We start from the raw sequence: 27642 nt of genomic DNA, 5'->3' as shown, positions 1-27642 counted from the left end.
TAAACGCACTTGTTGGCGAGACTATGTTTCCACCATCACCTCTGCTTCTTCTATGAGTGCAGTCTGGAAAAAAGTGAGGAAATTGAGTGGTAAATACTCTCCTGACCCGGCTCCTGTTCTACGGGTCACTGGTGTTGATATAGCAAACCCTCTCGACGTTGCCATTGAACTTGGCACACATCTGGTCCGTATTTCCCGAGGGCTCCATCTATGCCCCTCGTTTCTTTCCTCAAAGTCTGCCAGAGAGTTAGTACCCTTGGACTTTTCTTCTCTCGGAGAAGAACAGTATAATGTGCCTTTTACACTTCAAGAACTGGAGGCAACGCTCTCAGCTTGCCGATCATCGGCAGCTGGGCCTGATGACATTCATATTCGTATGTTACAACATTTACATCGGTCAGCCCTTGTAGTCCTCTTACACCTCTTCAATCTTATTTGGGCACAAGGAGTTCTTCCCCAGCTGTGGAAATCTGCCATTGTTCTCCCTTTCCGCAAACCGGGTACTACAGGACATGATGCCTCCCACTATCGCCCCATCGCTCTTACAAGTGCAGTTTGCAAAGTGATGGAACGCCTCGTAAATCGACGTTTAATGTGGTATTTAGAGACTCACAACAGTCTCTCCGCTAGTCAATATGGCTTTCGTAAGGGTCGTTCTACCATAGACCCCTTACTACGCTTGGATACGTATGTTCGTAATGCCTTTGCGAATAATCACTCAGTTATTGCCATATTTTTTGACCTTGAGAAGGCATATGACACAACTTGGAGGTATAATATTTTGGCCCAGGCCCATTCCTTAGGCCTCCGAGGCAATCTACCATCCTTCCTTAAGAACTTTTTAACTGACAGACATTTCCGTGTTCGAGTCAATAATGTTCTTTCCCCGGACTTCGTCCAAGCTGAAGGTGTCCCTCAGGGATGTGTTCTAAGCACAACACTTTTTCTCCTTGCTATAAATGATTTGGCCTCTGTTCTTCCACCCAATATTTGGTCATCACTCTATGTTGATGACTTCGCTATTGCTTGTGCAGGCGCTGACTGTCACCTTATTGCAGTTTCTCTCCAGCATGCGGTCGACCGTGTTTCCACTTGGGCCACCACACATGGGTTTAAATTTTCAAGTACCAAAACTCACCAAATTACTTTCACTAGACGCTCTGTTATCTCCGATCATCCTTTGTATCTCTATGGCTCCCGTATCCCCGAACGTGATACAGTCAGGTTTCTAGGCCTTCTCTTTGACCGTCGGTTAACCTGGAAACCTCACATTACCTCTCTGAAGGCAACTTGTCACAGCCGGCTAAACCTTCTTAAAACCCTTGCTCATCTTTCCTGGGGAGCTGATCGTCGAACTCTGCTTCGCCTACATTCAGCCCTCGTTTTATCGAAACTCGATTATGGTGACCAGATTTATTCCGCGGCCTCTCCTGCTACTCTCTCTAGCCTTAACTCTATCCATCACCAAGGCTTACGTTTGTGCCTTGGTGCTTTTCGCTCTTCCCCTGTTGAGAGCCTTTATACAGAAGCAAATGTTCCATCCTTGTCTGATCGCCGTGATGCCCATTGCCTTCGTTACTATGTACGCTCTCACGATCTACACAATCCTTCCATTTATAGAATGGTCACCGATATTAGTAGACATTCTTTATTCGTTCGCCGCCCGTTTGCTCCATCCCTTTTCTCTTCGCCTACTTTCACTCTTGTCTTCCCTTCAGTTACCACCTTTATATGTTCATGTAGCATCTCACTTTTCCCTACCCCCCTGGGAAGTTCCAGCTGTTCGGGTCTGTTCTTTCTCACTCCCTTGCTCGAAAGCTCAACTGCCTACGGTGGCTTCCCGCTCTCTTTTTCTTGATCACTTCCACTCCCATTCTCATGCCACCGCTGTGTACACAGATGGCTCTAAGTCTTCAGACGGCGTCGGATTCGCAGCAGTGTTTCCGGACAGCGTCGTACGAGGGCATTTACTATCTTCAGCTAGCATTTTTACTGCTGAACTGTATGCCATTCTTGCAGCACTTATTCGTATCGCATCTATGCCTGTGTCATCATTTGTAGTAGTCTCAGACTCCCTTAGTGCTCTACAAGCTATACGAAAATTTGATACATCTCATCCCCTAGTTCTCCGTATCCAACTTTGGCTACGCCGTATCTCTACCAAACATAAAGATATTGTTTTTTGTTGGGTCCCTGGTCATGTCGACGTACAGGGCAATGAACAGGCAGACACTGCTGCGCGGTCAGCAGTATATGACCTACCAATTTCCTATCGAGGTGTTCCATTTCTGGACTATTTTGCTGCAATAGCTACCCACCTTCGCACCCGTTGGCAACAACGTTGGTCAACTCTGCTCGGTAACAAACTTCATTCTATTAAACCGAGCATAGGTTACTGGCCGTCTTCTTGTCATCAGTGCCGAGGTTGGGAGACCACTCTCTCCCGCCTTCGCATTGGCCACACTCGTCTTACTCATGGGTATCTCATGGAGAGGCACCCTGTTCCTCTCTGTGAGCAGTGTCAAGTTCCAGTATCGATTAGCCACATTCTGTTAGACTGCCCTCTCTGTCAACGAGCACGCAGAATTTACCTCCAACGTCGTCTTCGTTCTCCTACTCTCTCTTTACCTTCCCTTCTTGCTGATGGACCCTCCTTTAATCCTGACTCTCTCATTGACTTCTTGACAACGACTGATTTACTCCACAAACTCTGATGATACTTTTCGCACTCCCCTCAGCCCTTTCTGGTTCAGTCTCTTGCTGCCCTTTACCCTTTCACCATCCACTGCCCCGCTGTTATCCGTAACCTGTTGCTCATCCATCTCCCTTTTGCCACCTGATGCCCTCGCTTCCTTCCTGCCCTGCAGCGCTGTATAGTCCTTGTGGCTTAGCGCTTCTTTTTGATTATAATAATAATAATTAGTGAACGTTGTGTGGTCTTATGAACAATGTTTAGTGAACGTTGTGTGGTCTTATGAACAATGTTTAGTGAACGTTGTGTGGTCTTATGAACAATGTTTAGTGAACGTTGTGTGGTCTTATGAACAATGTTTAGTGAACGTTGTGTGGTCTTATGAACAATGTTTAGTGAACGTTGTGTGGTCTTATGAACAATGTTTAGTGAACGTTGTGTGGTCTTGTTCACAATGTTTAGTGAACGTTGTGTGGTCTTATGAACAATGTTTAGTGAACGTCGTGTGGTCTTGTTCACAATGTTTAGTGAACGTTGTGTGGTCTTATGAACAATGTTTAGTGAACGTTGTGTGGTCTTATGAACAATGTTTAGTGAACGTTGTGTGGTCTTATGAACAATGTTTAGTGAACGTTGTGTGGTCTTATGAACAATGTTTAGTGAACGTTGTGTGGTCTTATGAACAATGTTTAGTGAACGTTGTGTGGTCTTATGAACAATGTTTAGTGAACGTTGTGTGGTCTTATGAACAATGTTTAGTGAACGTTGTGTGGTCTTGTTCACAATGAGTGAATCTTGATGAAGTTCACTTTGGCAAGCATTGTTCAGTTTTTGAAGGCTCTCCATTAGACACCTGCTGACCCTGTCCCTGTTCACCCATCAGAAAAATGGGTACCTGGGTGTTAGTGGACTGGTGTAGGTCGCATCCTGGGACAAAACTGACCTAATTTGTGGGAAATGCTCAACATTTCTAAATACTCAATACTCAGTATTTAACACTACCAATAAATCTACCAGTTACCTGAATCTTAAAACTTCATAACTAGACAACCAAGGTCATATATTGACATATTACCACATAGAAGTATGCATACCTACCAAAACCAGTATTACCCTTCACCAAATTGAAGGAGTCTCATACTGTAAACTACTCCTGAATCATGTTTCATAAAAAGCAATTTTGAATACATGAATATATCCTTTGGTTTGTATAAATTAGATTCACTTATTATTAATAGCACTACTGTATGACTCGTGATAATTTCTTTAGTGATAAGTAGTCAGTAAGCCATTAAGTCAGCCCATAATACCAAGGCGTAATAGAGGTTATTTTTACACTGCAACCAATCATTGTAAAAATATAATCTCAATGTACTACTTGCAAAGAAATAAATGAATTTGAAATTAAATTTAACGAGGGTCTTTCTATATAGTAATGTCATTGATGTCAGTTATGGTCTGTGTACCTTGTACATGTACTTGTAGTAAATTATTATTATAAGGAGATAGACTATCTTGAAGTATTAAACACATGTACATCTGGGTATCTTGTAGACGTTTGGCCATCCAGTGGCTTCATTAATAAAAATACAAGGACGTAATGGGAAGACAGTAGAACTGTTTCTTTCTGCAGTAGTTTACACGTATTAAAATACATATTGGTAAGCACAAAAGAAAGCCACTAACAAGACGAAGTCATCAGTCCCTCAGCCTTGGAGTTCAGAAAGATGAGGTAATCAGTCCCTCAGCTTTGGAGTTGATGAAGAGCACCGTAGTTTTAAAGAATCTAAAACACAGGCAGGAAGGCTGGAATATCCTTATGAGAAGTCATAAGGATATACCAGTCTCGTCAGAAGATCTTACAACGTAGAATGGGGGGGCTGCAGCTCCTCGCTGCCAGATGTAACACCAGTAATACCTATATTATCGTACTTGCAAATTATTTTAGTGTAAGGTTGATGAAGTCATACATCTGGCAGTGAGCATCTGGGGGGACAGCAGCTCTGCAGCTCCTATGGGCGAGCCGCCACTGCTTATATCACCTTTATTTATGCCCATCTTCCACTTATGAATTTCATTCATGTCTCCCCTCATTCTTCATCTTAGAAGAGAATGTACGTAGTTTACAGGATTTCAATATTTCTTCGTAAGGAAGATTTCTTTTGCAGTGGATTAATTTTATCATTCTTCTCTGAATGTTCTCAAACAAATTTATATCCATTCTGTAATATGGAGATCAGAACTGAGCTGCATAGTCTAAGTGAGGCCTTACTAATGATGTGTAGAAATGTAATTTAAACTCTGGACTTCCGTTGCTTAATATAAATACCAGTACATGTAATCTGCTTGTCTTGTTATGTACGCTTAGGCATTGCTCTCCTGGCTTCAGGCTCTTGCTTACGTAACTCCCAAGTCCTTTTTGCATTCTGTATGACCAAGGTCTCTATTATTTAGCTTATAAGTGCTTGGGTTATTTACATTCCCGAGCTCCAGGACTTTGCACTTATCAACATTGAACTGCATTTTCCACTTTTCTGACCATGACATGAGGTTGTCTAAATCCTCTTGAAGTTCAGTGACACCTTCCTCTGAATCGGGTATCCTTCCTATTTTCGTGTCTTCAGCAAATTTGCTCATATCGCTAGTTATTCCCTCATCAAGGTCATTAATGTATATTATGAACAACAGTGGGCCTAAAACTGATCCTCATGGAATGCCACATGGAACTGGTCCCCACTCAAGATAATCCTAATAACCCATGCCAAGAACGAAATAAGACAAATGCACTATAATTCTATTCTTTATTAACTATGTTTTGCCCACACAGTGGACTTTGTCAAGTCACAAACATATCTACCTGAGTGGAGTATATGAATTCAAATTCAAATTCAAATTCAAATTCAAAGTTTATTCTCTATAAGGATTACAATGCTGAGTTTACAGAAATTTGGTTATTGTGTGGTTTACATGTAGTAAAATTGTGATTACAGCGTGTACCACTAGAACGCTTAGCATGGCTAGGCATTTCGGGCAGACTTAGTTTTATTCTTAATTGTAAAATATTACAAATTATGAGGTAAGTTGGTATTATGGCTAAGTGACTAAATACGAGTTTGTGAGTTTAGCAATGTGAATGCTTTTGTTTTGGCACAGTACATAGTTTCAGTATTGGAGTATCACAGGATTCATTATTTTAAGATTGAGATTAATATTTCTGTTTATGGTCAAATGAGTGAGTGAGTGTAAGTGTGAACCACCAGGTGGTATTCGTGTAGTTAGTTGACGGGGTGTATCAGGGAGATAAGATGTTTTCTAATGGTAGTTTTGAAGGTGATGAATGTGTCTGCAGTTCTAGAGTTCTCAGGTAGGGTATTCTAGATTTTAGGGCCTTTGACATACATTGAATTTTTGTAAAGGTTTAGTCGGACACGGGGAATGTCGTAGAGATGTTTGTGTCTGGTGTTATGCCTGTGGGTTCTGTCACAACTATCAAGAAAGCGTTTTAGGTCAAGGTTGATATTAGAGTTTAAGGCCCTGTAGATGTAGATTGCACAGTAGTAAGTGTGGATGTACTGAACTGGGAGTAAGTTTAGGTCTATGAAGAGTGGGGGGGTGTGTTGCCAGGGATGGGATTTAGTGATTATTCTTACTGCAGCTTTTTGTTGGGTTATTATTGGCTTTAGGTGTGTTGCTGCAGTTGATCCCCAAGCACAAATAGCATAGGTGAGGTATGGATAAATAAGTGAGTGGTATAGTGTGAGAAGGGCATTTTGCGGCACGTAGTATCGTATCTTGGAGAGGATCCCAACCGTTTTGGATACTTTTTTGGTTATATGCTGGATATGGGTGCTGAAATTCAGGTTGTTGTCAAGGTATAAGCCTAGGAATTTTCCCCCATTATTTCTGGTAATTAGAGTGTTGTCAATCTTAATGTTAATTTGTGCATCTCCTGCTCTGCTACCTAACATAATATAGTAAGTTTTGTCAGTGTTAAGCGTAAGTTTATTGGCTGTCATCCAAGTCGATATTTTAATCAGCTCCTCATTCACAATGGTGTTGAGGGTGGCAAGATTAGGGTGAGAGATGACATAAGTCGTGTCATCAGCAAAGAGAATGGGTTTCAGGTGTTGGGATACGTTTGGAAGGTCATTGATGTATATGAGGAAGAGCAGGGGACCAAGGACACTTCCCTGCGGAACTCCAGTATCAAGTGGCCGTGTTGCTGATGCTGTGTCTTTAATGGTGACATACTGATACCTATTAGTAATGTAAGATTTGAAATAAGCAAGCGCATGGCCTCTTATACCGTAATGATCAAGTTTGTGGAGTAGGATGTCGTGGTCTACTGTGTCAAAAGCTTTTCTTAGGTCAATAAAAATTCCTAGTGGATATTCCTTATTTTCCAATGCTGTGTAAAGCAGATCTAGCATTTTTATGATTGCATCATTAGTGCTTTTATTTTTCCTGAATCCAAATTGGCAGGGGGTGAGTATGTTTTGAGCCGTTATAAATGAATCCAGTCTCCTGTGCACGAGTTTCTCAAAGATTTTGGATAGCAATGGTAAGTTAGATATTGGCCTATAGTTGTTTAAGTCTGTAGGGTCACCACCTTTATGTATTGGTGTAACCCTTGCCATCTTGAGTAGTTTCGGGAGCACAGTGACGTGAAGGGTCAGGTGAGGAATGCTGAAGTTGATTGCTGAGAAGAGGTTGGATTTGAGAAGGACCCTCCTGGCATGGGCCAGTAGGTTTGTTGCTATATCAGATGATGAAGAAGTGTCCTTGCAAGGGGGTTTAGCTATGTAAAAGTTGTTGATCTGGTTGAAATTGTTGGATATACAGATGATAGATAATTCCAAGATCCTGCGAGACTGAGAGTCTTCTACCCTGGCGATGAGTCTTGCGTCTCTGTAGTTGATTAAATGGTTGTGGAAGTTTCGGTGTTTAATGCAGGTGTTCCTTAAATCATTCAATCTGCTTGCGTACTGGTGTTCTAAAATATGTTTCATTTTGTCTGGATGTCGCCCATGTATAATTGGTTGCAATTGTTGGAAGGGATTGAACTTTGTGGTGTCACATACTGATGATGTCTTTGATGTTGGTGGATATGGAGATAGATACTAAGAATGTGGTATTGAAAAAGATGTTGGAAACGTGTTTGGCAACAGAATTAGTAGGGAGGACTATGTATCTCCTCTCAGCAGTAACTTGTCTGGGTGAGTTAATGTTATATGCACGGCATCTGCAGTCTCTAATGAAGTGATGAGGATAGTGAAGTTTAGAAATTACAGTAAGTCCTCGCTTAATGTCATTTCATTATAACGTTGATGAGAAGAAAAATTGATGTCTGACCAGGGCCATGATCTGTGGAGTTTTCCATGTTCATTGTTGAACTGCTGGCTGGTAGGAGGACCCCAATGGAAATAAGTCACTCTGTCTGATTTTTTTTGGGTTATCCTAGGTTCTCTACACATATGCTGCTGTGTATGATAATTCTATGTAACTGTATTTGTGTATATCTGAATAAACTTGCTTACTTACTCCTTACAATTTTTGCTATGCAAACATTTATTCCATGACTTAACCATTGCAATGAATGCTAAAGGTGCACTGTGCACCCTTGGTGTTTATATCGATTAGCCTATGGTAAAATTGGTTTCATTATACATTGTTTCGCTTAAAGTCGCAGTTTCCAAGAGCTTATCAATGACGTTAAGTGAGGACTTACTGTACGTGTTTGATGAAAGATCATTCTTCCTCAAGGAATTCACTACTGAAGATTCAGAGGGCATGAAGGAAGAAGCCTATAATTATGCCACATTCAGCTTTGGTATCATTTTGAGAATACAGTAGTACAGTAGTCCCTCGTTTATCGTAATTAACCCATTCTTGGAGGTGTTACTATTATCGAAATCTATGATTTTCGAATCAATTTTCCCCATAAGAAATAATATAAATACAATTAATCCGTTCCTGACACCCAGAAGTATTAAAACAAAAAAAAAATTTTACATGAAATATGGATGTAGTACATAAACAATACAATGGCACATGATGAATGAAACATTAACAGCATAACACTTACCTTTATTGGTGATTCTTCTTAGTGTATGGAAGACTGGAGGAGAAGAGAGATTGGAGTATTTACAGTTTGGAAGGGGAATCCCCTTCCATCAACACCTCGGGTACCAATTGCTTTTTCTGGGGTTACTTCTCTTCTCTGTTTCTTAATGCCACTAGGACCAGCTTGAGAGTCACTGGAGTCCTGTCTCACAAAATAACTGTCCAGAGAGCTCTGTTTCTGGCATCTCTTTAACACTTCCCTAAAATGGGCCAAGACTTTGTCACTGTACAAGTTGCTGATATGGCTTGCAACAACCTTGTCAGGGTGATGTTTCTCCATAAATCTTTCCATCTTACCCCACATTTCAAATATCTCCTTAATTTCTGAAGAAGGCACCTTCTTCCATCTCTCTTCCTCCTCCTCTGCAGCAAGATTCTGAGCTGCGATCTGTTGGTCTTCCTGCTGAAGCTCTTGCATCTCCTCAGTGGTGAGCTCTTTGTTGTGGTCTTCCACCAACTCTTCCACATCCTCCAAACTCACATCCAACCCCATGGAACTCCCCAGTGCCACAATAGATTTAACAACAGACATAGGCTCATCAGGGTCAGCCCCAAACCCTTCAAAATCCCTCTTGTCGACACAATCTGGCCACAGTTTTCTCCAATCAGAGTTCAAAGTCCTGGTAGTCACTCCCTCCCAAGCCGTACCTATAAGGATTATGCAATGGAGGATGCTGAAGTGTTCTCTCCAAAAATCTCTTAGGGTCAAGTGAGTGTCTGAGGTCACATTCAAGCACCTTTGAAACATTGCTTTGGTGTAGAGTTTTTTAAAGTTTGCAATGACCTGCTGGTCCATGGGCTGGAGGAGAGGAGTGGTATTCGGGGGCAAGAACTTTACTGTGATGAACCCAAACTCTTCGAAAATTAAGTCATCCAAGTTTGGAGGATGAGCAGGTGCATTGTCCATTACTAGGAGGCACTTGAGATCCAATTTCTTCTCCAGGAGGTAATTCTTCACACTAGGGCCAAACACTTCATTGAACCACTTGACGAAAATGTCCCTCGTGACCCATGCCTTACTATTAGATTTCCAAAACACAAAATTTACTCTTCATGACATTGTTTTTCCTGAACACTCTGGGATTTTCAGAATGGTACACTAGTAACGGCTTCACTTTGAAATCTCTACTAGCATTAGCACAGAACATGAGCGTCAGCTTGTCTTTCATAAGCTTGTGTCCTGGCAGTGCCTTTTCCTCCTGTGTAATGTAGGTCCTCTTTGGCATTTTCTTCCAAAAGAGGCCTGTTTCATCACAATTGAACACTTGTTCAGGTTTCAGTCCTTTAGCCTATATGTACTCCTTGAATTCATGCACATATTTTTCAGCCGCTTTGTGGTCCGAACTGGCAGCCTCACCATGCCTTACCACACTGTGTATGCCACTACGGTTCTTAAATCTCTCAAACCAACCTTTGCTGGCCTTAAATTCACTCACATCACCATTATTTGCAGGCAATTTCTTTACCAGATTGTCGTGCAACTGCCTAGCCTTTTCACAAATAATCGATGTCATAATACTATCTCCTGCTAATTGTTTCTCGGGTATCCACACCAATAATAACTTCTCAACCTCTTCGAGTACTGGTGATCTCATTTTTGTCAGCATATGTATTTACCCCCTTTGCAACAACAGCATCCTTGATTTCTTTTTTCTTGGCCACGGTGGAACATATGGTTGTACAGTAATTGTTTTACATGATGGTAGGATTGCTGGTGACCTTTTTTATGTTTCACAAACATGCAAGATTTCAGGTACGTCTTGCTACTTCTACTTACACTTAGGTCACACTACACATACATGTACAAGCATATATATACATACTCCTCTGGGCTTTCTTCTATTTTCTTTCTAGTTCTTGTTCTTATCTATTTCCTCTTATCTCCATGGGGAAGTGGAACAGAATTATTCTTCCCTAAGCCATGCATGTCATAAGAGGTGACTAAAATGCTGGGAGCAAGGGACTAGTAACCCCTTCTCCTGTATACAGTGGACCCCCGGTTAACGATATTTTTTCACTCCAGAAGTATGTTCAGGTGCCAGTACTGACCGAATTTGTTCCCATAAGAAATATTGTGAAGTAGATTAGTCCATTTCAGACCCCCTAACATACACGTACAAACGCACTTACATAAATACACTTACATAATTGGTCGCATTCGGAGGTAATCGTTATGCAGGGGTCCACTGTATATTACTAAATTTAAAAGGCGAAACTTTCGTTTTTTCTTTTGGGCCACCCCACCTCAGTGGGATACGGCCGGTACGTTGAAAGAAAGAAGAAAGAACTCTCCAGCCTACTTTAATTTTAGTTGGCTTTGATTGAGTGTTTGTAACTCTTGCAAATCCTGCTGTTGACTTATGAAGCGCTTCTCAGATTCTTCTGAAGACACTTTGAGTTAAGCTGGAACAAGTCGCTACAAAATCATTTGCATTATAATTTGGTTTAAGGGTGGAATATAACAATTCATACAGCAAGCACTTATCTACACCATACAATGCATAATGTGGGGTATCACCTACTGAAGCATTGTAAGCAAAATAAATGGCACACTGAACATCAGGTATAACTTCATCCCAGGTTGTACTGTTGGGATCAATAGTTGCTCTCAACACATTAAGCGCCTTTTTATTAGATCTTTCAGCTAAACCACTGCTGGCAATTTGTTGAGGGATAACAGTTAACTTTAGAGATCTTGTACAAAGTACACAACTTTTCAAGAATCTCATTGCAGAATTCATCTCTGTTATATGTTACAAGGGACTCAGGAGTAGTTAGTATGCCTGCAGATTATGCATTCCTTAAAAGCTTTAGCTAATGTCTAAACAGTCTTTATCTGCTATAGGAACTAACTCACAATATTTGGTGAAATGGTCTATCATAATACACAGATGCTTACTGCCCTGGCGGGAACACAGAAAATTAGTCAACAAATTAAGCGCAACTCTTTCCCAAGGTTCGCTAGTAGTGGGATATACCTGGATTGGATTAGGACCACTAACATTTCCTGTATGCTGCATGCAAACACTACATTTCTTAACATATTCAGAGATGTCAGTTGCCCTGTGAGGCCAAAAGTATTTTATTCTGGCCTGTTTTACAAAATGATCCATACCAAGGTATGCAACACCTGGCATATCATGAACCAGCTGCAGGGCTACATTTACTAGTGACTTCGGAATTATTAGCTGATGTACTCTTCTGCTAGGAATACCCAGATTGACTATGAAATACAGTAACTCTTGGCTCATAACAAAGTCACTAATAGGTGCTGGTGGATTCACAGAGCTTGATCTTCCTGCAGAAGAAATCATATCACACCAGACTATGTAGGATCTGTTCTTTGAGCATTCTTAACACCCTCGGCACTGAATGGAGGACCTGCTACTACTGTACTAATATGCCGAGATAAGTATCTGCAACTATGTTTAATTTGCCAGGCAAGTGTTAGAAGGTTGGATTGAACTCCTGGATAGTCAAGGACCTTCTGTCTAATCTTCTGTTCGGCCCTTACCATGAGTCGCCAAACTAATTTGATTATTGAAGTACACAGTGCAGGACATGATGAAGAATGAGACACTAGTGCAATATTTAGGGATCTTTATTATGGAAACATTTCACCAGCCATTGGCTTCATCAGTCCATTACAGAGAATAATGGTGGAAAATGAGGAGGAGTTTGAGGTAATCAGTCCTTCAGCCTGGAGTCAATATGTTCAGTCCATCAATAAAGACTTCTAAATGTCTGTTTTCTAAACCACTTATCTCACACAGGACATGATGAGATACCACTGAATGTCTTGTGAATCACTGAATGTCTGGTGATCAATGGAATGCAATCCTGACTGAGAGCAAATATGAATGGAAATTGTTGGCAAAGTTATACACCTTCTGGCTCTTCAGACAACCTCTATTAGTACTTCTACCATCTTATAATAGTCATGGAAAGCACTAAGCCTGTATGGGTCATTCAGTGATGCAGCTCCTGAATTTCTACACAGAAGGGGCTTATGAGAGGCACTTTATACATCTTTCAATGCACTGGGCATATCCCACCGAGGCAGGGTGGCCCAAAAGGAAAAACAAAAGTTTCTCCTTTTAAATTTGGTAATGTATGCAGGAGAAGGGGTTACTAGCCCCTTACTCCCAGCATTTTAGTAACTTCTTACGACATGCATAGCTCACGGAGGAAGAATTCTGTTCCACTTCTCCATGGAGATAAGTGGAAATAAAGAAAAACAAGAACTAGTAAGAAGATAGAAGAAAACCCAGAGAGATGTGTGTATATATACATGTATATGCTTGTACATGTATGTGTAGTGTGACTTAAGTGTAAGTAGAAGTAGCAAGATAGACCTGTTATCCTGCATGTTTATGAAATGCCCAGAAAAGAGACACCAGAAATCCTACCACCATGTAAAACAATTGCAGGCTTCCATTTTACACTCGCTTGGCAGGACAATGGTACCTCCCTGGGTGGTTGCTGTCTACCAACCTAATACCTACGTACTTTATACAGCCTCTCCTCACTTAACGACGGAATTCTGTTCCTAAGACAACAAATTCGTCGCCAAGTGAGGAGCATACTACTGTATAATGTTAGTGGGTTTGTCTCAACCATCTTTGATAAGTTTTAATGTCACCTTTGCACCATTTATAACATTTTTAGTATTTTTTTTTTTCAACAAGTTGGTCGTCTCCCACCGAGGCAGGGTGACCCAAAAAAAGAAAGAAAATCCCCAAAAAGAAAATACTTTCATCATCATTCAACACTTTCACCATACTCACACATTATCACTGCTTTTGCAGAGGTGCCCAGAATACAACAGTTTAGAAGCATATACGTATAGAGATACACAACATATCCCTCCAAACTGCCAATATCCCAAACCACTCCTTTAAAGTGCAGGCATTGTACTTCCCATTTCCAGGACTCAAGTCCGACTATATGAAAATAACCGGTTTCCCTGAATCCCTTCACTAAATATTACCCTGCTCACACTCCAACAGATCGTCAGGTCCCAAGTATCATTCGTCTCCATTCACTCCTATCTAACACGCTCATGCACGCTTGCTGGAATTCCAAGCCCCTCGCCCACAAAACCTCCTTTACCCCCTCTTTCCAACCCTTTCGAGGACGACCCCTACCCCTCTTTCCTTCCCCTATAGATTTATATGCTTTCCATGTCATTCTACTTTGATCCATTCTCTCTAAATGACCAAACCACCTCAACAACCCCTCTTCTGCCCTCTGACTAATGCTTTTATTAACTCCACACCTTCTCCTAATTTCCACACTCCGAATTTTCTGCATAATATTTACACCACACATTGCCCTTAGACAGGACATCTCCACTGCCTCCAACCGTCTCCTCGCTGCTGCATTTACCACCCAAGCTTCACATCCATATAAGAGTGTTGGTACTACTATACTTTCATACATTCCCTTCTTTGCCTCCATAGATAATGTTTTTTGACTCCACATATACCTCAACGCACCACTCACCTTTTTTCCCTCATCAATTCTATGATTAACCTCATCCTTCATAAATCCATCCGCCGACACGTCAACTCCCAAGTATCTGAAAACATTCACTTCTTCCATACTCCTCCTCCCCAATTTGATATCCAATTTTTCTTTATCTAAATCATTTGATACCCTCATCACCTTACTCTTTTCTATGTTCACTTTCAACTTTCTACCTTTACACACATTCTCAAACTCATCCACTAACCTTTGCAATTTTTCTTTAGAATCTCCCATAAGCACAGTATCATCAGCAAAAAGTAACTGTGTCAATTCCCATTTTGAATTTGATTCCCCATAATTTAATCCTACCCCTCTCCCGAACACCCTAGCATTTACTTCTTTTACAACCCCATCTATAAATATATTAAACAACCATGGTGACATTACACATCCCTGTCTAAGACCTACTTTTACCGGGAAGTATTCTCCCTCTCTTCTACACACCCTAACCTGAGCCTCACTATCCTCATAAAAGCTCTTTACAGCATTTAGTAACTTACCACCTATTCCATAAACTTGCAACATCTGCCACATTGCTCCTCTATCCACTCTATCATATGCCTTTTCTAAATCCATAAATGCAATAAAAACTTCCCTACCTTTATCTAAATACTGTTCACATATATGCTTCAATGTAAACACTTGATCTACACATCCCCTACCCACTCTGAAGCCTCCTTGCTCATCCGCAATCCTACATTCTGTCTTACCTCTAATTCTTTCAATTATAACCCTACCGTATACTTTTCCTGGTGTACTCAGTAAACTTATTTTTAGTATATTTTTAAAAATTTATACAGTAGTGTACTGTATACTGTAATAAACAGAATAGAGGAAATCAGCTCTAATATACATTATTTGGGCATGGTAAACGGGTACGTCGCTAAGTGAGGAGAAGCTGTATATGTTATATTACATATTTATTTTTTATTAACACATCGGTTGTTTCCCACCAAGGTAGGATGACCCAAAAACAAGAAACACTTTCACTATCATTCAACACTTTCACCATCATTCACACATAATCACTGTCTTTGCAGAAGTGCTCAGATATGACAGTTTAGATGTCACTCCAAACAGCCAATATATAAAAATAAATATTATTTCTAACACCAAACAGCAGCAGATTCTAAGCAATACAAGTAAATTTACCCGAATCAATAGTCATAAAGCAGGAAAACATAAATGTAAAAAGTCTTATCAAATATTTGGTGACCCTTGTACATATACTTAATATGACTGATATTTAGCTTATTTTAAGTCTTATCTCTCACACTGTACAAAATTACGGCCTCTCCTTGTTTAACAATGGAGTTCCGTTCCTAAGACCACGTCGTTAAATGAATTCGTTGCTAAGTGCGGAGCACTCTATAATGGTAGTGAGTTTGTGTCAACCATCTCTGATATTGTTTTAATGTCACTTTTGCACCATTTATAACATTTCTGGTATATTTTTAAATGGTCATACAGTAGCGTACTGTACAGTATATTGAAACAAACAGAATAGAGGAAATCAGCTCTTAATATACATTATTTAGGTATGAATGTTGGTCACAGAGTCCGCTGTAAGTCCGAGGCATCGGTAAACGAGTACGTCGCTGAGTGAGGAGAGGCTGTATATCATACTTAACCCTTAAACTGTCCAAGCAGATCTACGTTCACATGAGTAGTGCTCCAGAAGTAGATCTACGTTTCTTTTACATATTTTCAAATATAACAAAAAAAAAAACGTAGATCAAAGTTTTTTTACACGTTTTCAAATGTAAAGAAAAAAATCTACTTTTTTTACATACTTTCAAATGTTGAAAAAACGTAGATCTATGTTTGGACAGTTTAAGGGTTAAAAAAGTTTCAAACTTTACACACATCAAATACAGTGGACCCCCGGTTTACGATATTTTTTCATTCCAGAAGTATGTTCAGGTGCCAGTACTGAACGAATTTGTTCCCAGAAGGAATATTGTGAAGTAGATTAGTCCATTTCAGACCCCCAAAAATACACGTACAAATGCACTTACATAAATACACTTACATAATTGGTCGCATTGGGAGGTGATCGTAAAGTGGGGGTCCACTGTATTATACACTCATGGAAAGCACTAAACCCATGTGGTTCATTTAGCGTCACCTCTTGCTTTGAGGTAATATTGGGATGGTCGTGAAACATTACACTTGGGTAATATGTCTTTTAAATCTTCTATATCACACAAGAGTACCTGGAGGTCATTTTTCACCCCATTACAACTACGTGCTGGGGTGTTCACTGACGAAGAACTGGGAAAGCATTCTCCATTCACACTACAATGCTTGATACATGCAGAATCATTCACAGTAGTGCTTTTTGTTATTAACCCTGAATGTCTGAACTCTTTATCATTACAGGAGGAGATTTCAGGCTTTAAACTAACCTCATTATTATTTTTAGTCATATTTTTGCTCAGACTTTCTAAATCATGTATGACTTGGCAGTGTGTTTTGCCTACAGGTTCTGAGACACTCCCCTCTTTCTTTAATGTTAAATTAGAGGTATTACAACTTTCAGCATTACTTAAATTGTAGGTATAATGTCTTTTGTCCTTAGCATCTTCCAGATGTTGCATATCTTTCTTCTTGCATCTCTTCCTACCATGTTCTTTGTGTATGAATAATGTGAATGCCAATACAATTTTGCAAGCAGCATTTGGTCTTCCTGCTTTCACTTCTTTCATTATAATATTCTGTAACTGCAAATGGTCCTTGAGAATAGGGTTGAGGAGAAGAGAGAGCTCAGCCTCGTCGTAGCTAGCATAAGGACAGCCTCCAGTTTCCAGTGGCTGAGGCAGGAGAGCCTGAAAGAGAAAAGAAGGTGTTAGGGAAGCTTTTTAACTTAACACAATATTTTCTTGACAGAAGTGAACCACAAGTTAATATTCACTTTACCAAATCGCTTTACAGCGATTTGCTAAAGCGAATATTCACCACTCACTATAAGCTAAAAACAAAAATATTTTAAGGTAAGTAATGTGTGTACTGTATATGCATTTTTTAGTCCTAGCTCTATTGCTTACTTAATATATGATAGTGTAAAAATGCTATCAGGCTTTTATATGCATTTGAAAGTGAAAAAAGGCTATGTTTCCGAATAGCTGTCTTGACACATGAGCATTGACATCTCAATTCCAGTAACCCTCTGAACTGTAACATAACCACCCATCTTTCAGAGTGAAATACTCAGTAAGCAATCATACATAAAACTCCAAGCAAGAATTATACCATATAACAAATACAGATGTTCCTTTACTTGCGATGGTTCGACTTACGATATTTCAACTTACCAGTGGTGCCTAAGGTAGCAAGTTCGTAACTTGTATTCATTTTTTACTTTTCAGTACTGGTATTTAGTTAAAGTAATTATTTGTTTATTTACTTATTCAGTGACAGTATTTATTTACGTATTAATATAACAGAAAGGTGGGCTAGTGCAAAGATGAGTAGTGGGGGAGTTGAAGAGGGTTGGAATAGTTTTAAAAATGCAGTATTAGATTGTGGGGCAGAAGTTTGTGGTCATAGGAAGGTGGGGGCAGGAGGAAAGAGGAGTGATTGGTGGAATGATGAAGTAAAGGGTGTGATAAAAGAGAAAAATGTAGCTTATGAGAGGTTTTTGCAAAGCAGAAGTGTTATAAGAAGAGCAGAGTATATGGAGAGTAAAAGAATGGTGAAGAGAGTGGTGAGAGAGTGCAAAAGGAGAGCAGATGATAGAGTGGGAGAGGCACTGTCAAGAAATTTTAATGAAAATAAGAAAAAATTTTGGAGTGAGTTAAACAAGTTAAGAAAGCCTAGGGAAAGTATGGATTTGTCAGTTAAAAACAGAGTAGGGGAGTTAGTAGATGGGGAGATGGAGGTATTAGGTAGATGGCGAGAATATTTTGAGGAACTTTTAAATGTTAAGGAAGAAAGAGAGGCAGTAATTTCATGCACTGGTCAGGGAGGTATACCATCTTTTAGGAGTGAAGAAGAGCAGAATGTAAGTGTGGGGGAGGTACGTGAGGCATTACGTAGAATGAAAGGGGGTAAAGCAGCTGGAACTGATGGGATCATGACAGAAATGTTAAAAGCAGGGGGGGATATAGTGTTGGAGTGGTTGATACTTTTGTTTAATAAATGTATGAAAGAGGGGAAGGTACCTAGGGATTGGCAGAGAGCATGTATAGTCCCTTTATATAAAGGGAAAGGGGACAAAAGAGACTGTAAAAATTATAGAGGAATAAGTTTACTGAGTATACCAGGAAAAGTGTACGGTAGGGTTATAATTGAAAGAATTAGAGGTAAGACAGAATGTAGGATTGCGGATGAGCAAGGAGGTTTCAGACTGGGTTGCGGATGTGTAGATCAAGTGTTTACATTGAAGCATATATGTGAACAGTATTTAGATGAAGGTAGGGAAGTAATTATTGCATTTATGGATTTAGAAAAGGCATATGATAGAGTGGATAGAGGAGCAATGTGGCAGATGTTGCAAGTACATATATGGAATAGGTGGTAAGTTATTAAATGCTGTAAAGAGTTTTTATGAGGATAGTGAGGCTCAGGTTAGGGTGTGTAGAAGAGAGGGAGACTACTTCCCGGTAAAAGTAGGTCTTAGACAGGGATGTGTAATGTCACCATGGTTGTTTAATATATTTGTAGATGGGGTTGTAAAGGAAGTAAATGCTAGGGTGTTCGGGAGAGGGGTGGGATTAAATTTTGGGGAATCAAATTCAAAATGGGAATTGACACAGTTACTTTTTGCTGATGATACTGTGCTTATGGGAGATTCTAAAGAAAAATTGCAAAGGTTAGTGGATGAGTTTGGGAATGTGTGTAAAGGTAGAAAGTTGAAAGTGAACATAGAAAAGAGTAAGGTGATGAGGGTATCAAATGATTTAGATAAAGAAAAATTGGATATCAAATTGGGGAGGAGGAGTATGGAAGAAGTGAATGTTTTCAGATACTTGGGAGTTGACGTGTCGGCGGATGGATTTATGAAGGATGAGGTTAATCATAGAATTGATGAGGGAAAAAAGGTGAGTGGTGCATTGAGGTATATGTGGAGTCAAAAAACGTTATCTATGGAGGCAAAGAAGGGAATGTATGAAAGTATAGTAGTACCAACACTCTTATATGGGTGTGAAGCTTAGGTGGTAAATGCAGCAGCGAGGAGATGGTTGGGGGCAGTGGAGATGTCCTGTTTAAGGGCAATGTGTGGTGTAAATATTATGCAGAAAATTCGGAGTGTGGAAATTAGGAAAAGGTGTGGAGTTAATAAAAGTATTAGTCAGAGGGCTGAAGAGGGGTTGTTGAGGTGGTTTGGTCATTTAGAGAGAATGGATCAAAGTAGAATGACATGGAAAGCATATAAATCTATAGGGGAAGGAAGGCGGGGTAGGGGTCGTCCTCGAAAGGGTTGGAAAGAGGGAGTAAAGGAGGTTTTGTGGACGAGGGGCTTTGACTTCCAGCAAGCGTGCGTGAGCGTGTTAGGAGCGAATGGAGACGAATGGTACTTGGGACCTGACGATCTGTTGGAGTGTAAGCAGGGTAATATTTAGTGAAGGGATTCAGGGAAACCGGTTATTTTCATATAGTCGGACTTGAGTCCTGGAAATGGGAAGTACAATGCCTGCACTTTAAAGGAGGGGTTTGGGATATTGGCAGTTTGGAGGGATATATTGTGTATCTTTATATGTGTATGCCTCTAAACTGTTGTATTCTGAGCACCTCTGCAAAAACAGTGATAATGTGTGAGTGTGGTGAAAGTATTGAATGATGATGAAAGTATTTTCTTTTTGGGGATTTTCTTTCTTTTTTGGGTCACCCTGCCTCGGTAGGAGACGGCCGATTTGTTGAAAAAAAAAAAAATTATATAGCATATCATATTCATATTTGACGTATGATAGGTTCGTCGGAACATAACCCCATCGTAAGTCGAGGAACACCTGCACTGAAAAAAAAAGAAAAAGTCAAAATACAACCTGGAGAGAGGTACACGAATGTGAAGTGTAATTCTTTCTACCGCCTTCTATCCCGTAGAGATGCCTGATGCCGTAAGTGTAGCGCTTCCTATCATTTCCTTCCCAAGTGTGGCAACAGCCAGCAGAATGACCTAAGTGGGGCTTGCAGTAGAAGTTCTCCCAAAATGCTATGTTCTCCATTACTGGCAATCCAATATCCTTGAGGAATAGAGTGTAACGTATCCTGGCATGATGACGGAGACGGCTGGTGCTGGAAAGAATCTTGTGGAGTTCTTGCATGCATAAAGGAAAATAAGGAACTTCATTTTCTATATCAGTATGACATAGTCTCTTCGAAGAGAGAATCAAGTGACTTCCACCTTGGTGTTTTATGAACACTCTAATAATATTCTTCTTCACTTGACGTATTCGTGTATCACTAACTAGATCTTCTGCTCCGCACAATGATAACTGCTTAATGCCAAATTCTAGTGTAGTTTTAAATATTTCGTATAACAACAGCAATAGAGTTTGGCAGGTTATCACAACTTCACTTGCATTCACCGCTACACTCCGCTCCTTTACCAAAGATTCCACCATCGTCCAAGGTACTGCAAGAGAAATTCAACAATAAATACAGTCTCAGCTATGGACAGTACAGCCTCTTCTCACTTAGTGACATACTTGTTTACCGACGACTCAGACTTAAAATGAGTTCTCTGACCAGTATCCATACCTAAATAATGTACATTAGAGCTGATTTTCTCTATTCTATTTATTACAATAGTATACAGTACACTACTGTATAAACCTTTAAAAATATACTAAAACTGTTATAAATGGTGAAATGGTGACATTAAAACAATATCAATGATGTCTGATACAAACCCGCTACCATTACAGTATGCTCCTTGCTTAGCGACGAATTCATTTACTGACGTGGTCTTAGGAATGGAACTCTGTTGTTAAGTGAGGAGAGGCTGTATTGTGTACATGCATAAAACCTCAATAATTTATTATACCTGGAGAGGGTATAATAAATTATTATTATTAGTTTTTAAGATATTGGCCGTTTCCCACCGACGCAAGGTGACCCATAATTTATACAGGAGAAAGGGTTACTAGCCCCTTGCTCTTGGGATTTTAGCACCTTTTATGACACACTTGGCTTACAGAGGAAAAATTCTTCCCTGCTTCCCCATGGAATATTATTATTACAATAGTATTATTATTATTACTGCAGTAATATGTCTTAAGCACCATAATGATGGCAGGTGTACAAGTAAGCATAAACAACAACAGGTTCTTGGTTACCAATAATTACTAATGATGTTTAGAGAAAGCTTGCATAAACCCAAAAGTGTGAATTCCAACAAAAGGTGGCAGTCTCAACTCAAGTCACGGTGTCCCGTGGCCTGGTGGCAATAGCCCTCATTTCACATGGTGAGGGTCTGAGTTTGATTCCCAGCTAAGGGGTGGAAACATTGGATGTGTTTCCTTACACTGGTTGTCTATGTTCACCCATCAGTAAAATGGGTACCTGGGCGTTAGTCAACTTGTGTGGGTCACATCCTGGGACAAAACTGACCTAATTTGCAGGAAATGCTCTGCATAACAAGGGGCTTTCTATATACTAGTAGTATGTCAGTGATGTCAGCTATGGTCTGTATACCATGTACATGTACTTGTAGTAAATAAAAATATTATTATTGTTATATCAGTGTGAATGAGTGTGCAGAATGAATCAAGCATATGAATGACTTGGTAGTGTTCAGGATGGGCCAAGCATGTAAATGACTGGGAAAGTACATACTACATTTTATATCCAGCATTACTGTGAAACTAATGGATAAATTATGTACAATAATTGATAAATTATTTTTCACTGATGGGAAGCACTTCACAGCTTCTGTTATAATTTGAAAAACTTCCACAATCACTACTCTTGCCTTTTGAGGCCATTATTAAGCAAATTAAGGGTTATTTTTGTGGGCCACGGTAAACTGTGGATAACTGAAACTGCGGATGCTGGACCAGCAGATACAGGGGTCCTACTGTATATCAAAAGTACATTTCCTTACACCTGCTGCCCCTGTACACCTAGTAGTAATTAGGTACCTGGGTGTTAGTCAACTGTTGTAGGGCATATCCCAGTTAGTATACCTCAGAGAGGGATGGGCTTTAAAATGACGAGAGATAGAATAACAGCTCTTAGACTTTCGATTCAAATACCATATGTAAAAAAATGAAAATACCTTTTATAAAATGATGGCAGGTTTCTTTCATGGTGCACGCCACCATGCCTGCTCTGAGAATGTCATTCAGTGTTTTCTGTACTTGCAGTATAAACGTGTGATGGGACGTTGTTAATCTCATATACTTCAGAGCAAAATGGATGTGCCTTTTAAAATCAGATATGCCATTTATTATCACTGGTTCACCTCCACACTGCAGCCTGTGTTCAAATAGCAGAGTTTCTGCTTCAATAAAAAATGTTCGAAATTGTTCATTTCCCAGAGTGGCCAGTCTGAAAAAAAAAGGAATATTTGAGACAAAGATATATACAAATACAAAGAAGTATTTTTTGAAAGGTAAAAGTGTAAAAGAGCATTCTTTGAAAAGGTACACAAGGATTATTCGTAGTGTAAATTCCTGGGGAAGTGCCAAACTCATATGGGTTATATAGATCCTTGAGAAATGGTAGACAATAAGGCCTGATCCAGGAAAAAGAGGGTAGCTTTAGTTCCCTAGATCAAGAGCCATTCACAGGCATCATAGCACCTCCTTTACGAAAAAATATATAAAGATACACAAATAACCCGCACATAGGAGAGAGGAGCTTATGATAATGTTTCAGTCCGGCTTGGACCATTTATGTATAGCGATTATGTAAATGGTCCAAGTTGGACCAAAACGTCGTAAGCTCCTCCTATGTGCAAGTTATTTGTGTATTGTTCCAGTCATGGTATTGTGCCTTTTTGTTCAATATGAAGGTAGATAAAACACACAGACCCTGCTGATGCTGCAGTACCAGGGGCAGCAGGTGTAGGGAAACATTCCCTACAGTTCCACCCATGCTGAAGATCAAACCCCCAGACACTATGTAAGTTCACTGTGCTAACAACTGAGCCACAGGATACCCGGCCTTCCACAAGCAAACAATGCCAACTGGTCTACTAATGGCCACAGATAAAATACAAAAATACAGAAGTAATCACCTCAACACAAAATGTGACATACGATCCTTACGTGAGCCCTCTATCAGGCACTCTGAATTAGATCGTATTGATGGGTGATCAGTAGTGATTCTGCGGACTTGATCATCATCTCCCCAGCGTTGATGAACCTGTTAAACAGAACATCAAATTATTTTTGCTTAAAGATTATCAATTCTGCTTCTGCATAGCATATAATAACCTATTCTTTTATTTGTGCCAATGATTAAACTCGGCAAAAAATATTTAACACAGTTGTTTCCCACCATGGAATGCTGACACAATATAATGAAACACATTTACCATCATTCATTCAATAGCTGCTTTGCTAAAAATGCACAAAACTTTTAATTTATACTTTACTGTTCTCCATTATTCTGCACGCACTAATAAAGTCAGTATTCCAACGTGGAATAATAAAGATACTAGACACAAGACATACTGTCGACGATATGAAAGAGAAGACCACAGTGGAACAACCTTAATAATGACAACACTTTACTGTAGAGCCTTACAAAAACAATGACGATAAAGCTCTCCAGAAAGTGAAACATCGCTTGATAAAGCTCTCCAGAAAGTGAAACATCACTTGATAAAGCTCTCCAGAAAGTGAAACATCGTTTGATAAAGCTCTCCAGAAAGTGAAACATCACTTGATAAAGCTCTCCAGAAAGTGAAACATGGCTTGATAAAGCTCTCCAGAAAGTGAAACATCGCTTGTTAAAGCTCTACGCGAGTGAAACATAACTTGAAAGCTGTACTCGAGTGAAACAACTTGATGAAGCTCTACACAAGTGAAACATCACTTGATAAAGCTTTACACAGAGTGAAACATAACTTGATAAAACTCTGACACAATATATGAGCCATATCATTTATTAGATTATTATAATAATATGTAAAAATAAATATTATTAAGTATAAATTTTGTGCAATGCTCTTGCTTCACACACTAAGGGTCTGGGTTCGATCCCTGGCAAGGGTAAAAACACTGGGCATGTCTCCTTACACCTGTTGTCCTTGTTCACCTAGCAAGTAAATAGGTACCTGGGTGTTAGTGGACTGGTGTGGGTTGCATCCTGGGGGACAGTCCTTGATGACACACCGACTTTCATGGGTTATCCTGGGTGGCTAACCCTCCAGGGTTAAAAATCCCAACAAAAATCTTATCTTAACTAAATTATTTGTAATGAATGAGTATACCTGGAGAGAGAATTCCGGGGGTCAACGCCCCCGTGACCTGATGTGACCAGGCCTCAAGGCGGATCAGGGCCTGATCAACCAGGCTGTTACTGCTGGCTGCATGTAATCTAATGTACGAACATACATAGAATAAAAAGGTTAAATATCATAGCTGGAAAAATGTACATTGTGTCTTACCAAGGGAAGAATTATCATTACTATTATTACGTATTAAGATAAGATTTTGTTCGGATTTTTAACCCCGGAGGGTTAGCCACCCAGGATAACCCAAGAAAGTGCGTCATCGAGGACTGTAACTTATTTCCATTGTGGTCCTCAATATTGTCCCCCAGGATGCAACCCACACTAGTCAACTAACACCCAGGTACCTACTTACTGCTAGGTGAACAGGACAACAGGTGTAAGGAAATGCGTCGAAACGTTTCCACCCACCGGGGATCGAACCCAGGCCCTCCGAGTGTGGAGCGAGAGCTTTAGCCACCAGGCCTATTATTATTATTATTATTACAACAATCAAAACTAGGCGTTAAACCCACAGGGGTCGAACAGCGACTAAGTTGATGACAGTCGATGGTAATATACCTGAGATAGGAAGAGGAGTCTGGTTTCAGCATATTGGTATAGGCTAGAGAGCGAGACGTTTCCCTCAGGAGGTTTAATGTAAAACGTCATCTTATAGACCTATGATCACTATATATGGTGGCTACTGTAGAGGGTAAAACAATATTATTAAAAATGTAGTCGACTGCATTAATAATCATGGACAAAAATAGTCAATTTATTAATAATCATGAACGAAAATAGTCAAAAATAGTTAATTGCATTGATAATTATGGACAAAAATAAGTAAAAAATAGTCAATTCATTAATAATCATTTACAAAAAGTCAAATACATTGATAACTATGGGCAAAAATAGTAAAAAAATAGTCAACTGAATTGATAATTATGGACAAAAATAGTCACTTTATTAATAATCACTGACAAAATATTCAACTGGCATATAAAACCCGGGGAGAGGAACAATTAGGTTTCGTGAGAAGCCCCACTTCTCTGGATCAAGAGCCCTGGACCAGCATGCTTCACATGTGATCAACGGAGTTAAATCCGAAAATTCATCTTAACTTTAATTTAAAAAAAATATGTACATTATGAAAACACGTTTGTTATTGTTGAGTTGATAGAGGAGCCGCAGTGATTTTACCGTCGCAATACTGAAGCCAGAGAATAAGTAATTTTATTGATATACAGGTACACATAAATACAGTTACACATTAATACAGGTACACATAAATACAGTTACATAAATTATCATACACAGACACAAGAAGAATTTTTGGACTTGAGCGCCTACTTTGGATATTTATTTTAAGGTTTTAGTGGGAAGCCGGTTACTAAACTCAGGTTAGGGTGTGGATGACTGGAAAGTTCAGTTGAGGTTCCTTTCCTGTTAATGTTCTCAAACTGTTAACTGACAAGCCAACGTTGTAATATACTTCCTCTTTGAAAGCATATAAATATGTAAATAGTTCATTACATTTGTAACTTGCTCAGCTATCAAAGTTTTGTGGGCCATTCCCTGGACTCATTATGTACCTCTGTAATGAACATCAAAATGGTATACAATACCGACAGGTTGTTAGGTAAGACACATATGCAACAGTTAGACAACTTTATTCCGAAACGTTTCGCCTACACAGTAGGCTTCTTCAGTCGAATACAGAAAGTAGGCAGGAACAGTAGAGATGTGAAGACGATGTAATCAGTCCATCACCCTTAAAGTCGTAGAATTTGAGGTTGTCAGTTCACATCTCTACTGTTCCTGCCTACTTTCTGTATTCGACTGAAGAAGCCTACTGTGTAGGCGAAACGTTTCGGAATAAAGTTGTCTAACTGTTGCATATGTGTCTTACCTACCTCTGTAATGTTGAGGTACAGTCCCTGGACTCATTATGTACCTCTGTAATGTTGAATCCAGTCCCTGGACTCATTATGTACCTCTGTAATGTTGAATCCAGTCCCTGGACTCATTATGTACCTCTGTAATGTTGAGGTACAGTCCCTGGACTCATTATGTACCTCTGTAATGTTGAGGTACAGTCCCTGGACTCATTATGTACCTCTGTAATGTTGAATCCAGTCCCTGGACTCACTATGTACCTCTGTAATGTTGAGGTACAGTCCCTGGACTCTTTATGTACCTCTGTAATGTTGAATCCAGTCCCTGGACTCATTATGTACCTCTGTAATGTTGAGGTACAGTCCCTGGACTCATTATGTACCTCTGTAATGTTGAGGTCCAGTCCCTGGACTCATTATGTACCTCTGATGTTGAGGTACAGTCCCTGGATTCATTATGTACCTCTAATGTTGAGTCCAGTCCCTGGACTCATTATGTACCTCTAATGTTGAGTCCAGTCCCTGGACTCATTATGCACCTCTGTAATGTTGAGGTACAGTCCCTGGACTCATTATGTACCTCTGTAATGTTGAGTCCAGTCCCTGGATTCATTATGTACCTCTAATGTTGAGGTACAGTCCCTGGACTCATTATGTACCTCTGTAATGTTGAGGTACAGTCCCTGGACTCATTATGTACCTCTGTAATGTTGAGGTCCAGTTCCTGGACTCATTATGTATATCTGTAAAGTTGAGGTCCAGTCCCTGGACTCATTATGTACCTCTGTAGTGTTTAGGTCCAGTTCCTGGACTCATTATGTACCTCTGTAATGTTGAGGTCCAGTCCCTGGACCCATTATGTACCTCTGTAATGTTGAGGTGGACCCATTATGTACCTCTGTAATGTTGAGGTGCAGTCCCTGGACTCGTGTACCTCTGTAATGTTGAGGTACAATCTCTGGACTCATTATGTACCTCTGTAATGTTGAGGTCCAGTCCCTGGACCCATTTTGTAC

The 27642-nt window shown here is 39.9% G+C and overlaps 1 protein-coding gene across 3 annotated transcripts; it reads right to left on the bottom strand.

Annotated features, from left to right (window-relative positions):
- Positions 1-12400: 12400 nt before the first annotated feature.
- Positions 12401-25927, bottom strand: LOC128704894 (uncharacterized). 3 transcript variants are annotated; one of them, XM_053800110.2, is made up of 6 exons: positions 25876-25927; positions 25311-25434; positions 23529-23656; positions 22566-22837; positions 20332-20921; positions 12401-17172 (listed from the first exon to the last, which is right to left on the bottom strand). In XM_053800110.2, exons 2-6 carry the CDS (start codon positions 25398-25400, stop codon positions 16459-16461), a joined length of 1794 nt encoding a protein of 597 aa, XP_053656085.2. In that variant the 5' UTR covers positions 25401-25434; positions 25876-25927; the 3' UTR covers positions 12401-16458. The 3 variants fall into 3 exon arrangements, with proteins under 3 accessions (XP_053656085.2, XP_053656084.2, XP_053656083.2); XM_053800109.2 differs by having other exon boundaries at positions 25777-25912; XM_053800108.2 differs by having other exon boundaries at positions 25713-25907.
- Positions 25928-27642: the final 1715 nt, after the last annotated feature.

Source organism: Cherax quadricarinatus, chromosome 91 (genome assembly GCF_038502225.1).
Source record: "Cherax quadricarinatus isolate ZL_2023a chromosome 91, ASM3850222v1, whole genome shotgun sequence".
NCBI lineage: Eukaryota > Metazoa > Arthropoda > Malacostraca > Decapoda > Parastacidae > Cherax > Cherax quadricarinatus.
The sequence above is the reverse complement of the archived record's forward strand: the minus strand, read 5'-3'. Positions and strand labels throughout refer to the sequence as shown.

Excerpts from the sequence above, each read along its gene's own strand:
- LOC128704894 (XM_053800110.2), bottom strand. The coding sequence starts at position 25,400 with ATGACGTTTTACATTAAACCTCCTGAGGGAAACGTCTCGCTCTCTAGC. Across the intron at positions 20,922-22,565 it reads CTGCCATCATTTTATAAAAG|TACCTTGGACGATGGTGGAA; the intron begins GTATTTTCATTT and ends TTTCTCTTGCAG. Across the intron at positions 17,173-20,331 it reads ATTCGTGTACCTCTCTCCAG|GCTCTCCTGCCTCAGCCACT; the intron begins GTTGTATTTTGA and ends TTTCTCTTTCAG.